The sequence below is a fragment of the Tupaia chinensis genome, unplaced genomic scaffold (genome assembly GCF_000334495.1).
Source record: "Tupaia chinensis unplaced genomic scaffold, TupChi_1.0 Scaffold144276_1, whole genome shotgun sequence".
Taxonomy (NCBI): domain Eukaryota; kingdom Metazoa; phylum Chordata; class Mammalia; order Scandentia; family Tupaiidae; genus Tupaia; species Tupaia belangeri.
The window spans coordinates 5,305,041-5,321,206 of NW_006204133.1; the positions used below are offsets into that span (position 1 = coordinate 5,305,041).

General features: G+C 47.1%; 1 protein-coding gene across 1 annotated transcript in view; it reads right to left on the reverse strand.

The window, feature by feature from the left end:
• Positions 1 to 16,166, reverse strand: part of TBC1D8 (TBC1 domain family member 8) — a 124,750-nt gene that overhangs the window by 105,880 nt on the left and 2,704 nt on the right. Inside the window, exon 2 of the mRNA XM_006166643.1 lies at positions 9,648 to 9,712. Within this exon, the coding sequence (XP_006166705.1) occupies positions 9,648 to 9,712 (65 nt within the window). The remainder of the gene's footprint in view (positions 1 to 9,647; positions 9,713 to 16,166) is intronic.

Sequence of the window (16,166 nt, forward strand, 5' to 3'; positions counted from 1 at the left end):
ATTCCCGTCACTACTCACTGTACCGCCCTGCCCTGTCAGTCGCCCGAGTGCAGCCAAGGGCAGGTGCAGGAGGGACACACACTCCAAGTCTGCCCGGCTGCTGAGGTGGCACACCCCCCTTCCCTGACCTTTAGAAAGAGTGAACTCCACGTGTCTCCATGGAGGGTGGGGACCTGCCAGCCTGCCCTCAATAACTTCCTCTTCATCAGCTGTGAGCACAATGCGAATTTGCCTGAGTTCCTGAAATAGTGAATGCCACCCTTATCACTCTCATCACACTGCTGAGGCCCGGGCTCACTTCCACCCAGGCTCAGCCTCGCCCTCCAGAGCCTCTGTTTCCACAGGGCAGGGCAGGTCCTGGCCTCAGCAGCTCTAAGGCCCCTGTGCAGGGCGGCGGAGAACCATAACGGGGAACCTCTCTGGCCACTGCTCTGCAGAAACCTTCATCTGAGCTCCCGGCTCTCCATATGGCCCCCGCAAGAAGTCCCCTCCACCGACCATCAGCCGGAGGTGACAGGGGAACAAGGATGCAGCAAACAAGTCACAGATGGCTTGTCCGTCACCTGGCACCTCCCTCCCTGCTGCCTCAGAGCCTGCACCTTCTTCCCTAGCCATGGGCTCCGAATCCATCGCGAGGCTCGGGAAAGGTAAGGGTGCTTCTCCTTGTCTCTGGGAGTAAACAAACAAACAAACAAACCCCAAAAGCACAGGGTGAACATGACGCTGCCCTTCTCCACAGAAGAGGTAGAGCAGCCAAGTTAGCGAGAGACGGGCGTGGGACCCACATCCTGTCTTCCTGGCTGCTCTCCGCCTCCCTTGTACCTTCATTTGGGGTCTGTTCTTGCAGTGTGGAGAGAGCCCCTGACTCCTGCAACAGCCAAGGTGGAGTGGGGTGGGGAGGCGGGGAACAGCAGGGGTGTGCCATAACCTGAAAGCCAGCTCCTCAGCCCAGGACGGAGGGTGGCATGCACTATCTCACCCACCACACCTGCAGGGTCGACCCCTCCAGGGCCTTCCTGGGCCCTGTTCCACACCTCCCTGCACACTGATGGCTGTCGGTTGCTCCGCCAGTTGAACACTGGAATCCCCGGGAACTTTTGAAATCCTGATTACGGAACACTACTGGTCTGTGGTGTGGCAGGGTGGCAGTGACAGCTCTCCACACAGGCTGTGGACTGCAGCCGAGGCTGAGAACCTATCTGCACCCTGAGCAGGCCTCGGCAGCTGATGGAGCCGTCGGTTAAAATCTGCCTAGGAGAACATCCAGTGCAGGTAAGAAAGAATAAGCCAACCCACGTTTAGGGGAAAACTGCCAAATAACCGAATGTGAAAGATCAGCTGCATGTTAGACCTTGCAGCAGAACACTGAGTAACAAAGTCTCAGGGAAGCTCTGAACAGACCCGAGGAGTCCACAGGGGCTGAGTCACGTCCAACCTTCACAACAGCTTGCTCACAGCCACCTGCCAGGGCTTGGCCCAAGGACACGTCACCTTTAGAAAGAAAGCCTGCAGGGCCAGCCATGGTAGCACACACAGGACGCTGCTGCTTGGCAGGCTGAGGCCACAGAGGAGGCCGGGTTCGATTCCCAGCCTACTCTGAAATCCCAGGACAGTGTACGCATCTGTGCCCCAGCTACGCAGGAAGCTAAGGGGGAAGAGCGGACACAGTAGGATCCTGTCTTAAAGCAACAGCAAAAGCAAAACCACCTTCCCACACAGAGAAAGAAGAAAGGCACGCAGAGGGCGGGTGCACACATTCGCACATTCACACACCTGGAAAAGCATCTGGACAGGGCAATCCAGCTTAGCAGCTGATCCCTATTCTTACAGCTAAATGTTCAACCACCATTGAAGGGTTTGCCCTTTTTTAAAAAAAAGAATTGTTTTATTTAACTTTATGTATTTATAATTTGACCAGAGAGGAACAGAGTGAGAGAGAGCGAAGGGAAGTGAGAAAGCACGCCACCGGATCTGGGACTCGAACCACAATCGGCCATGTGGGAGTCTAGTGCCCTTAACCACTACACCACCTGCTGGCCCCTGTCATTTCTTTTTTAAAACTCCTTAACCATTGGGGCCGGCAGGCGCTATGGTGGCTGGGGTGCTGGACTCCCACATGGTTGACTGTGGTTCAAGTGGCTTGCTTTCTCACTCTCCAGCTTCCCTCCCTGTCTCTCTCTGATGACTATAGCAAATTAAATAATAATAATAATAATAATAATAAATCAAATAAAAGGAGTACTTCTTAAAAAAAAATCATTAATCCTATACTGGCCCCATAGCCTAGTGGTTAAGGGGCTAAATCCCACGTGGCCAACTGCAATTTGAGTCCCAGTCCAGCAGCTTGAAAAATATTCTGGGCACATGTGCATGCGTGCCCCAAACCCCAACAGGGTGGAGAAATGGAGGAGAAAGGATGGCAGCATGACCACGTCTCATCAGGAGGTGCTTTCTCCCTCTTCCTGTGCATCTCTCTCTGGTGAGCACATGCACCCTCAGCCAATTAAAAAATAGTAATAATAACCCACTCGAAATTCAGTGACTCAGAAATAATGAATTCATGAGTTACACAATAACGCTGAATAGCCTAACCTAACAGATCTCTGAAAGGACGAATCTCCCTCTTTCCTAACTGAACATATTAAAGTGTCTCGTATCCCCAAGCAGCTATTTCGAGGGAAAAGAAAAGAGAGAGAGAGAGGAAAGAATTCCAAATTCCGGACTTACTGGGGAGAATACACACAGCATGGCCTTAATCCTCCCTTTAGGGCATTGCTATCACTGTGCCCACGTGAGCCCACTGTGGTTCCCTGTCATTCGCTGACACATGCCACACATAACACGAGCCAGGGCTCCGCAAGCACTAGCCCCCATCACCTCCATTTAAGCCTCCCTCCCCTAGAGGTGGGCACAGTTCCTTCCCGAGGCTCGAGGAGGTTGTGTGGAGGTGCAAGGTCACACAGCAGATGAGCAGGGGAGGGACTGGGGTGTCACCCCCGAGGCGGCCTCTCCAGCCATGGCACTAGGACTGAAGATAAGCAATCTGTGACGGGGGCGGCTGGTGGTGCAATGTCTGTCTCCCACGTGGCTGAAGACGTGGCTCATGTCCCAGATCCCGCAGCTTGAGAAACACACCAGGTGCATGTGCCTAGGTGCCCAAAATCTCCAAAGGAGGAGAAATGGAGACAGGACTGTGGCATGGACATCCCACATGGGGAATGCTTTCTCCCTCTCTCAAAGCACACATACCGTCTGGCAAATTACAAAAAAAAAAAAATCTGTGACAGGAGTCCATGCAGGAGTGGGGCAGACCCTACAGAGCCTGCCCGTGTGACCAGGGGGCAGGTACTTCACCAGAGGGAAGGAAGTTTCCTCAGAAAACATCCTCCCCCTACTCCCGTGCTGTCACAGAGATCTCTGAACTCAGGGAAGGCCTCTGGGGATTCAGCACCCAGCCTCCCAGGTCCATACGGAGGAAAAAGAGCTTCTGAGAAGAGCCCGCCCCTGGCACCTTCTGCTGGGGCTGGGAGGACGCACTCTGAACTTCTGCAACGGAGACACGCCAAGCTAGCACCTGGCTCTCAGCCAAGCAGCCCTCTCACTGTGGCCCATCTGCACCTGCTGTAGACGGCACAGTTCCGGGGTCAGTAGCTGACAAGCAACAGAACACGGCTCTTGGCCAGGAGGCCAAGGCCAAGGTGCTGGCACAGTCGGTATCTGATGAGAGTCAATCCTGGTTCACGGATGACACTTTCTCACCAGGTCCTTAACGTGGAAGGGGCAAGGGAGCTGGGCACTAAGGCTTCTTCTGAGGCACTAATCTCATTCACAAGGGCTCCACCCTCACGACCTCACGACCGAATCATTTCCCAAAGGTCCCACCTCAAGGCTCCTTCTGAGGCACTAATCCCATTCACAAGGGCTCCACCCTCAGGACCGAATCACTTCCCAAAGGTCCCACCTCCTAATACCATCACACTGGGGGTTAGAGTCCAACACATAAATGTTGGAGGGACACATTCAGATCATAGCACAATACTATTATTTCAGTAAGTGGAAGATAAAACACAAAGCTGTACGAGCTCCACTCTATAAACAAAATGCAGCTGAGACATCAACACAAAAGGCTGGTTAACCGGCATTATGGGCTCTTCTAGTTACTTGGCTTTTCCCCACTTTCTGAACGGGCATTTATTTATACAATCACGACAGAGAGTACCGTGACATCTGTGTGATGTCTAATTTAGAGCACTAAATCCTGACTGAAAACCATCGTTCTAAATAATGCTCTATGGGTGCTTCTGTTCTGTTTCACTTCCCAAGAGAGCCAGTCCTTCTGAAAGGCTGGCTCCATAAATAGAATCCTGTTTGTGAAACCGAAATAAATGCCTGGACTACTTGAAATTTTGATTGTTCACGGCTTTAAGGTCAAGTTTTCAAACAAGAGAGTCCCCGTAGATTTCGCAGATCGGTCCCCCTGTTTTTCACCACACTGCAGCCACAGAAGAGGCACGAGCCCTTCACAGCGGTGTCAAATGTTGGTCACCGTGTCAAGTGGGTTTTGCTGCAGCGGGGAATATGTACTTACTGGGTGCCTGTCAAAGCATCAGGCCCAGCCTCGGGTGAGTCAACCGCTGCCAGGGTGGGTGAGAGGCACAGCAAAATGTCAAGGCAGCCCCTTGTTCACAGAATCCACAGGTCAAGGCCTTGTAAAGACGTGAAGCAGAGAGGAACGTCAGAGCCAGATGGACAGAGACGCACAGGGCAAGTGAGAGAACACTGCCATCGCGGAAATCAGGCTGCCACTGCTACTCACGTGCTCAGTGGCAAATCCAGTAGGGTTCAGGGTGGGCCAGAGCCCTCAAATCCTAGCCAGCAACTGCCCTACGCAGGTCTGCCCCAGCATGCACCGAACCAGGCGGCTAGGGAGGGGAGGTACTGATTCTCAGCTGCCCCAGGACAATCGACAAAGCCATGCTGTGGGCTGCTTCGTCCTGTGCCTGATTCTAAGCCCTGCTACCCGACAGAGAGGGGACATTTTACCCTTCCCACCTAAGATCTGGAACAAATCTCCTCAAAGGCCAGTACACTGGCATGGCTAGAGGTCTGCCTCACGAAAGAGCAGACAGCTGGCTGTTTTAGAATCATCGAGGCCCTCGAGGAATAAGAACTGAGCCATAACCATCCACCGACCAGAGAATACCTCCTCCACCACTGCTCTGTCTCCAGCACCTTTCCAAGGTCAGGTCAGAGACTCCCAGAACAGCAGGGGAGAGGGAGTGTGGGGTGGGTTATAATCTCCAGCAAAGAAAAAGAATTCAAACCTCTGTCCTTTCTTCCTGCACATTTATGAAAATACTTTGCTCATCCCATAAATCCAGCATTTTCACGTGACAGGTATAAAGCAGATTCACTTGCTATCTCAAGGCTCAACGATAAACGTTTTCAAACTTCCTTAAAATAATCTCTAGAGAGTCCTCTAAGGGTTGTTTGATGAAAACTACCACATTTCTTTTCTCCCAATCCCAGCACACTCGCACTAAGAAACGACTACGCAAGGTTAAGGGAAAGCAGGGTGTCCCTGTGGCACACATTCGGCCAGCCGAAGTGAGAGGAGACTCGGCAAGGACTCTAAGTAAACCCTCAGCCGGCAGAAGGTCAGTAACCCCCAAGGAGCAGAGAACATCAGAAGCCCCACCACGAGCAAATGAATTTGAGGACCAGTCCCGACATGACTTTTCTCCCCCAGCCTTCTTAAGGGTTAGGTCCCAAATTTGGTACACAGCCCAGGTCAACCACCTGCAAGGGCTGGGAGTACCTGCACATCATCACTTGGAAGCTACAGAAAAATATGAGAGCCAGAGAGTTGCAGAAAGGCACTCACTGGGCAGGAATCTTTTGGAGATATGGTAGGGCTTGCCCCACCATCAGGGCCCCCAAAAGGAGCCTGTTTCACCTGCTCAGGGGCTCAGAACTAAGCTTTTTCACCTGCTCAACTACGGTGCAGACAAACAGTCGAAGAACACTAAGGTTCATGACATTCGTGTGCATATCAATTTCCTCTGAGCAAATGATATTTTTATGCTTGTTTAAAAAGCAAGCAGTCTCCCATGACAATTGTAGTCATCAAACAAACAGCCAGCCAGCCTTCCGGCCACTCCTGTAACATGAAGCTCTCATGCTGCTGGACATCGAGATCCAGCAAAGCAGCACCTACAGAACCCCGGGCAGCGGGGCCAGAGTGCAGATTCTGACACCACGATCCCACATTCCTGAGCCGGCTGCTCACAGCCACTCCCTTCGGAGAGTACACACCACAAACCGTTAAAGGGGAATTACAGAAAACATCACATTTTCCACGTCTTTGCACCCAGCTTTGAACACCATCCTTACAGATTCAGGACACACTGGAACACAACCCTGTATGGCTGACCCACAGGCGAAGAGTCCAGGTTTGTGTCCGAAGACCTTCCCAAGTGCACCGGGCATACACCTGCCCATGGTGTGAGGCCACTGATGCTAGGGGTGGACTGCAGTGTCTAGAGCCTGCTGGGAGTCCTTGTCTTTCTCCTTCTGTTTCTCTCTCTCAGAAGAAATAAACTTACAAAAAGGAAAGAAGAGCCATCTCTGTGGTTTAGATTCCACGTGGCTGACCATATGGTTCGAGTCCTAGACTTGGTGGCTTGAGAATACGCTGGGTGTGCGTGAGTACATGCCCAGAATCCCAAGGAGTTAGAGATGGAGAAGAGACTGAGATGTGACCATGACCTCTGGAAGGTGCCTTCTCCTCTCTTTCCCACTCTCTTCCTGTCTTGCATACATACCCTCTAATGCAAATAAACAAATATTTTTTTAAAGTTATATACACATATAGACATTCACATACACATAAAAGTCTCTTTCCACAGTTGTATGTCCACACACCATGGTCCAAGCTCATCAATCAAAATGTCATGTATTTTTTTTTTTTTTGGGGAGGTTTTTGCTATAGGGGGTTTTTGCTATCCAGAAAGACAGAGAGAGACAGAGAGATAGCAGAAAGTGAGAAATCACTCCCCAGGGGGGTTGGCCACGCCGCAATCCCTTCTCCTCTATTCTCCTCTCGGGATCTTGGTCACGCACGCACACATGCCCAGAGTGAATTTAAGCCACCAGGTCCGGGACTCAAACCGCGGTCGGCTACATGGGAGTCCAGCAACATAGCCATTACACCAACTGCTGGGCCCAATGTCATGTATTTTTAAAGTCCTGGGTCAGCCTGTGACCATCCTTCCAGTGATCCTCTGCACAAGGCAACCCCAAACCGCGTGCCCGCGAGATCAGAAATAATGCATGTTAGGCAACGTTTCCTGTCTCTTTACACCTCACTACAGTGTGAAGTAGCTTACAGAGAGCAGGCTCAGTGTAGCAATAGGATGCGGAGCCCAGAGGTTTAGGAGTATGTAAACACATTTTTAAAAACTGTTGCCTTTCTTTAATGCCAGAATCAGGCAGAGTAGCCAGTACTCGAACACTAGAGCTATCCTCAAATCTCACTTGAGTTCAAACCTTCCCCTTCAGACACGTTCTTTTTATAATTTGTACTGCAGGGTGCGTGTACTCGCCAGAGACAGAGAAAGGGAAAGTGAGAAAGCATTCCCCAAGGTGAATGGCTTCATTGTAACCCTTTCTCCTCCATTCTTGTCTCAGGATTCTGGGCATCCATGCACATACATGCACCTAGCATGTTTTTCAACTAGGTGTGAATTGTACCACCAACCAGCCATGTGAGATCTGGCTGCCTTAACCCCCACACCATTTGCTGACTCCCTCTCCCAGACTTTTTATTAACTAGTGTTACCAAAGGATAACCAATGGAAATTTCATCCTCCCCTAAAGACTCTATTAGGTTGTAATGACTTTTTGGTAAGAATTCTCTACCAAAAGCATCTCTATTGGGCACTTAAACTTTCCATAAATACTTCTTAAGCGAGCATTGCTGGCTGATTAGCATTACAGGAAGAAAATACAAGATAACCAGTGTTCTTTGTAAACTAGGCCTCATTTGCAAAATAGGGTATCAAGTGGTCTAGACAAACATTGATATGCGGATCAAGTGAAGCAAAGGAAGTAAAAGCACCAAACGTACAATCTAGGGGCCAACAGATGGTGTAATGGTTATGGTGCTGGACTCCCACATAGTGGACCACGGTTCGAGTCTCAGACCTGGTGGCTTATAAAACTCACACCAGGAGCGTGTACAAGCATGCCAAAAATCCCAAGAGGAGAATAGAGAAAAAGGCCACCCTACCAGGGGGTGATTTCTCGCTTTCTGTCTCTCGCAGTCTCTCCTGTGAGCACATATGCCCTATAGCCCAAATCTATCTCTCTCTAAAAAAATGGGCAATCTAATTTATAAAAATATGGTACGGTCATTACTGTAGTACTAATAAGCAATATTTTTTAAAGGAAGATTTGAGGCCAAACGGTGGCGCAGCATATCATAAAACATGATATTCTGGGACTGGCAGATGGCATAATGGCTACGTCGCTGGACTCCCATGTAGTTGAATGGGGTTCAAGTCCCAGACCAGCAGCTTGAAACTCACACTGGGCACATGTGCATACATGCCCCAAATCCCAAGAGGAGCAAAAGGAATTGCAGCGTGGCCATCCCCACAGGGGAAGATTTCTCACTTTTTGTCTCTCTGTCTCTCTTTGTCTCTCAGGTGAGTGCATGTGATGTATAGTAAAAATCTCTTAAAAAAATAAATAAAATTCTGTGAGCCTTTCCCCCAGGGGAAGGTTCCAGAATCATACCCAGAACCTCCCTGAGTTCTCTGGGCACACATGCCCGTAATGCAGGGCTGGCTGAGACTGGGCTGGTTACAGCATTGAAGGTGCTGTCTCTCTGTCTCTGTTTCTCTCACTCATAGAATAAATAAATAAATAAATCTTGTTTAAAAATAAACGATAGGAAGAAAAAGACATCAGAACCTGGCTGTCCTCTCTGGGAAAAAATGAAGATTGATAACTACGTAATAAAGACAAGGTCAAGTATAGACAGCTTCGTTCTATCACTGAGCAAAAATCACATCTCCAATCCCTTGCCTTGCTGTGCGTTGAAGGGCCTCTGGGGCTTGGTGATTCCTCACAGGTAGTGGGATTCTGGGCTAGGGGAGAAACCTCACACTAAGCTGGGACAGGAAATTCTGGTTCTGAAGAAGTGGGTCTCAGAATGTCAGAAATTCCACCTCTCACTCACGTCACGTACCAGAGATGTACCCACTACCTGCAGAGAACAAAAGAAAGAATACTCGGGGCCGGCAGGTGGAGTGGTGGTTAAGGTTGTTGGGCTCCCACATGGTGGATAGTGGTTTGAATCCCAGACCTGGCAGTTTGCTTTCTCACTTTCTTTCTCTTTCTCTTTCTCTTTCTCTTTCTCTCTCTCTCTCTCTCTCTCTCTCTCTCTCTCTCTCTCTCTCTCTCTCTCTCTCCCTCTCTCCCTCTCCCTCTCCCTCTCCCTCTCTGGTCACGTTTTAAAAAAGAGTAAATAAATAAAGGTAAATAAAATATTTTTTTTTAAAATAGAACAAAAAAGAAGAAGAGAAAACACTCTGCAGTCAGAGGAACATGAGGCATGAAGTTCATGCTTGGGAGTCACAGACCTTTTAGGGGCAGGGGAGGCCACACAGTTGGGAGGGTCCTTGGGCGACGGGTAAGGGATCTGAGCCTGAAGAAGATGCAGGACATGGGTCGTATGGCCCCAGAAGTTAATAATTGTGCATGTGAGACCAGAACCCAGCTCCCGGGTCCTGCTCTGGGCTCTTCACAGATGCTGTCTCATCTCCAAAAGTCTAGGGCCACACGCAGCTTCCGGTTACTCCACAGTAAACAAGGAGGAAGAGACTAATGTTAACTAAGCAGAGTAACTGCCAAGCACTGTGCTGAGTATTCCACAGCTATTTTTTCCTAATTACTCATAACATTCCTATTAGTTACATACCATTACCTCCATTTCCCAAAGAGGAAACCAAGGCCTGAGGTCACACAGGTAATAAAAATAAGATTCCTTTCTTCTCCTATCTTCTAAGAGTCATATTCTTTTCTCCAACAGCACTTAAATTAATTATGGACGTAATAACCAAGTCATGGGATTACTGGGTCACATGGTGGTTCCATGCGTGAATTTTTAAGGAACCTCCAGATTGTTTTCCACAGTGGCTGCGCTGACACTCTCACCAACAGTGCAGGGGGGCTCCCTTTTCACCACAGACTTGCCAGCACTTGGTGTTCTTTGTTTTCTGCATCCTAGCCATTCTGACTGGGGTCAAGAGATACCTCACTGTGTTTTTGGTTTGCATTTCCCTTATGATAAGAGATATGGAACATTTTTTTCATATGCTTTTGGCATTTACATGTCTTCCTTAGAGAGGTATCTCTTCAGCTCACTTGCCCATTGTTTATTTGGATGATTCTTTTTCTGCAGGCGAGCTGCTTGAGGTCTATATATACTCTGGTTATCAATCGCTTATCTGAAGCAGTTTGCAAATATTTTCTCCCATTCTGTGGGTTGTCTAGTCACTCTATATACTGTTTCCTTTGCTGTGTGCAAGATTTTTAGCTTGATGTGATCCCAAATGTCTATTCTTGGAATTGTTTACCTGTATTTTAGAGGTATTATTTAAGAAATCTTTACCTACTCTAATGTCTTCAAGTGTTTCCCCTGTCCTTTCCATAAGAAGTTTAGGGTTGGAGGCTTTACATTTAGATCTTTGATCCATTTTGAGTTTATTTTTCTTAATGGTGAGAGATAGGGGTCCAGTTTCGTTTTTCTGCTGGTTGATATTTGGTTTTTCCAGCACTGCTTGCTGTAAAGACTTTCTTTTCACTCCTGGATTGTTTCATACCCTTTGTCAAAAGTCACTTAAACCCAAAGGACAGAGAAACATTGTTAGAAAGACACTTGAACGTCCACGTTTATTGCAGCATTATTCACAATAGATAAGACATGGAATCAACCTGAGTACCCAACAACTGATGAGTGGATTGCAAAAATGTGGTGCATATACACTATGAAACATTACTCAGCCATGAAGAACAGCAAGGCTTTGTCATTCAATGCAATGTGGATGCATATAGAAGACATAATGCTGAGTGAAATAAGCCAGATTAGGAAAGACGAACGTTGTACAACATGCTCAGTATATAGTGAATGCCTGCACTCTGTGGCAGAAATTGACAGATTCAAAGACATAACAGTAGAGAGGACAAGGATAGCTAGCAGAGGCTATATGGGGTGGTGGGGGGAGAGCAGGAAAAAAGCATTTAACAGACACAAGAATGTAAGCTTCTGTGTTGAAAATCACATATGTGGTAATATCCTTGATGTAACTGGGAACATGTTAGAAAATCCACCAAGGTCAAATCAGCCTTAAGCATTCCACCCAGATCTCAGTTATGAAAGACAAAAACTACAGGAAATCTGAAACAAAAGCCTCAGCAGTAAACCTGAAGATGCCCCCAAACCAAATCTAATTCTTCTTTTTAAGACAAGTTATAATGCACCTTTAAATATGCTTCAGTTATCTTTCAATTCTCCACTCAGTTTCAGTGGGAGGAGACTTGATAGTCTTAAGAGCTAGGCTGAAGGCACTGGAGGTCCCGGGGACCCAGAGCTGGGGGCTGCAGCCTCGGCAAACACAAAGTCCTGACCATACAGTCAAGTCCACATGGACCAGGAGAAACAAAGAATGCAAAAGTCAAGGTTTATCTTGAAAAACTGAAACACATGATTGAGCCATTCCACTTCTGGATATATACCTGAAAGAACCAAAAGCACGGACTCAAAACACATCATCAGTATACACTGAGCAGCATGTATAATGCTTGTCTTTCACAATCTGGCTTATTTTACTCAGTGTTAAGTCTTCTATATTCACCCACTTCGTATCAAACAACAGCGTCTTGCTCTTCTTTTTTTGTTTAAGATTTTTGTCATAAAGTATGTACGCTCACTGGAGGAAGACAGAGAGAGGAAAAGTACTGTCTTCAGAGCAGCGTTACCTCTGACAGTCCCAAAGTGGACATAACACCAGGGTCCCCTCAAACAATGAGTGGATAAACAAAATGTGGCATAGACACACACACAGAGGGATATCATTCAGCCTTAAATTATATTCCCTGAGAATCTTGAGAACCTTGAAAATATTGCACTATGTGAAGTCAGCCAGACACAGAAAGATGGATCCTGTATGACTTCCCTTACATGAGGGCCCCCAAGTAGTCAAATTCACAGACAGAAAGCAGAAGGGTGGCTGCCAGAAGCTGAAGGGAGGGGAGATGGGGAGTTATTGTTTAACGGGTGCAGTTTCCTTCTGGGGTGATGAAAACGTTCTGGAGTTGGAAGTCGGTTGCACAACAGTATGAACGTACTTCATACCATCAAACTATACTCTTAAAAATGGTTAAGACGAGGGGGTCAGCAGATGGCATGGTGGTTAGGGTGCTGGACTCACACATGGCTGACCACAGTTTGAGTCCTAGACCTGGCAGCTTGCCATCTCCCTATCTCCCTCTCTCCCTCTCTGACGAGTGCATGTGCCCTACAGAAAATTAATAATAATAAGTAAAATTCAATAAATGATTTTTAAATGGTAAGTTTGATGTTTGGTAAGTTTGATGTTATGTATATTTTACAAAGTTTTTTCTGTTACTTAAATCATTAAACGGTCAACCAAGCAACCAAGGGTCTCAAGAGATGTCTGCCCAGAACGAGGGCAACAGGAGCATGCCCAAGGAGCCGTGTTGAGCAGGGGAGGCAGCCACAGGGACTCACAGTCCTGAGCGCCCTTTATCTTCCTGGGAAGGGCTGACCTCAGAAGTGGAAACAGAAAACACACTTCTGCCTCAGCTGGGTGCCTGCACCTCTCTCTGGGCCTCATTGTCCTCATCAATAACGAGAAAGACTATGAGTGCGTGGCCTCCAAAACCCCAAGTCGAACATTCCTCCTGCAGTGACCCTTGGAGGCACAGGGACCAGGAGTCTCCAAATGAGCCGGGGTCATTCTCATGATTGGGAGACTTGGACCCACAGCTGCAAGGGTTATTTTTAAATAGGAAAAGGAATCCAATTCATTCCAGTCGGCTCTAGAAAGCTGCCGAGGTGCTTTACCAAAGGGAGCGAGAGTAGGAGGCCCAGAATTACTAGCTAGTGCCCACCACGGGGTCTAGAGCAGGGTCACAAAGGACCCCAGGCCAGCTGTGCTCAGACACTTGGCAGGCCCCAGTACCTGGTGAGGCAAAGGAGTCAGAGAGACTTCCAGAGACAGAAGCTACTTATTCCAATCCTCCTGGCCCTGCCTCACAGTCTTGCCATCACCTAAAGCAGACAGGAATCTAAAAGATGGAAAGACAGATCTTCCAGTTATTAAGGGCGAGAACTACGAAGTGCCAATCTCTTGTTCCTTGGTGAAAACAAGACATGTCTTAGTGAAGTACGTTTAAAATGACATATTTAAGCAGAACTGAAGTTCCAACTTGAGAATTCCAACCCTGGGTTAGTGACTAACGCAGTCTTCAAGCCCTTCAAGTCCTTCAAACAGGACTTTCTTTACTTCTGAGCCCAGATGCCTGGAAGAGAGTGTGACAGTCAGCAGATACCTATTGAATGATCTTTTTTTTTTTTTTTTTGGAGAGGTTTTTGCTATAGGCACGTGCTCTCGCCAGACAAACAGAGAGAGACAGAAAGATAGAAAGTGAGAAATCACCTCCCAGAGAGATAGAAAGCGAGAAATCACCCCCCCCAGGGGGGATGGCCACACCGCAATCCCTTCTCCTCCATCCTCCTCTTGAGATCTTGGGCATGCACGCACACACGCCCGGCGTGAGTTTTAAGCCACGGGGTCTGGGACTCAAACTGCGGTCGACTACATGGGAGTCCAGTGACACAGCCATTATGCTAACTGCCAGTCCCTTGAATAATCTTCTTTTCTAAGACCTTTATATGCTTACAATTCAGCTGCTAATGGACCATAATCAAGGCTTGACCTAACGCTGTAATGTACATGTATAAATGGTATTAAGAAGTCCTGAGTTGGGCCAGCTATAGTAGCACAGAGGTAATGCAATACTCTGTGATACTGAAGCCACATGAGAAGGCCCCAGGTTCGAATCCCCAAGGTTCCCCTGTACCTATGATCCTGGCTGCCTGTGTCTAGGGGTGTATCATGGCACAAAGACCTTGTCAGGAGTGTCTCTCTCTTTCTCTCTCTCTCTCTTGCTTCTCTCTCATAGAAGAAATAAGTACATTTTTTAAAAAAAATAGCTTCAAAAGAAAAGCAGGGCTTGGTTAGTTTCAGACACACAGTAAAGTTATTTTTTCCTGCAGAAATTTCCTGAATAAAGAGCTTTTTAATAGTTATAAATATATCCAATATTTTGTTATTAGAAGTTAAAAATATCTCAAAGTGGATGAGTGTCTCTGGGTTCACAATGAGGCTGTATTACAGTTTTTATTGAGAAACCAAGCAAACATCGAGAAAGGCTGCAAGAAATGAAACATACCCTTTACTAACATTCACATTCACAGGGCCAGCAGGTGGTGTGGAGGTTAAGGTGATGGATCCCACATGGCCAACTATGCAGTTCGAGTCCCAGACCCAGCATTCTGAAAAGCATACCAGGCATGTGTGTGTGTGTACATGCCCAAAGTCCCAAAAGGAGAACAGAAGAGAAAGGAGTACAGCATAGTCATTCCCCCCAAGTGGGCAATTTCTCACTTTCCTTCTCTTCGCTCTGTCTCTTTCTGTCTCCAGTGAACACATGTATTCTATAGCAAATAACTAAAAAAAAAAAAGTGCAGACTCACCTACTGAGAACAGCTTACCACATCTGCTGTCTCATTCACTCTTACCTTCTCTCAATGTGGCATGATACTATGTATATGAGAAGATAAAATTACACACACACATTCTTTTCTGAATCCCTGTACAAAAGACTATTCCCTTATACTACACGGCTGTCCACTTCAAGAAATTTTACACATGCTATTCTTTTTTTTTTTTTTTTTGGAGAGGTTTTTGCTATAGGGCGTGTGCGCTCACCAGAAAGTCAGAGGCAGACAGAGAGACAGAAAGCGAGAAATCACCCCCAAGGGGGGATGGCCATGCCACAATCCCTTCTCCTCCATTCTCCTCTCGGGATCTTGGGCACGCACGCACATGTGCCCGGCGTGAGTTTAAGCCGCCGGGTCCAGGACTTGAACCGCGGTCAACTACATGGGAATACAGCGACATAGCCATTATGCCAACTGCTGGTCCTCACATGCTATTCTTTTATCTAGCTTTCAAATTCCCGATTTGTCAGTAGACCCAATGACAGCCTTTCCAGTACTTTCCTCTCCTGTTCATTCTAGGGTTGGGATGACCTTCAGTTATCAGGGCTCTGTAGCCTCCTTCAATAGGAAACTTCCCCACAGCTTTCACTTCTCAAGTCTTTTATGATTTCAGTATTTTTAAAGACAAAAGTCCCCAACCCCTGGGTCGCAGCAGATGACATAGCAGTTACATCGCTGGACTCCCACGTGGCTAACCACAGTTCAAGTCTTGGACCCAATGGCTTCAAGATCCTGTCAGGCATATGTGTGTGCATGCCCAAGATCCTAGGAGGAGAATGGAAAAGGGAATGCAGGTGGCCATCCCCCCAGGGGGTTATTTCTCACTTTCTCTCTCACTGCCTCTGTCTCTCTCTGATGAGCACACATGCCCTAAGGCAAAAAAAAAAAAAAAAAAAAACTTTAAAAAGAGAAAAAAAGAGTCCCAACCCTTGAGACTAGCAAGTGGTATGATGGTTGAGGTGCTGGACTCCCACATGGCCAATATAGTTCAAGTCCCAGACCTGGTGGCTTGCTTTCTCACTTTCCCTCTCTCTCTCTAGTGAAGTAAAGTAATAATAATAATAATAATAATTTTTATTAAATAATTATTTTTAAAGTTCCCAACCCCTTCCTCTTACTGTTTTTGACAATTTTGACCAACCAAGTTATTATTTTTAGTTTGTAACAAAAATATTTTTACATCTGAAATACTAGTTTCTTATTCAAATTTATAGATTTTTGTATAAATTCTTAATAGTTTGCTCTGTATTTAAAATGTACAGCTCTCTGAAGATTTGAATAAAGGGAAAAT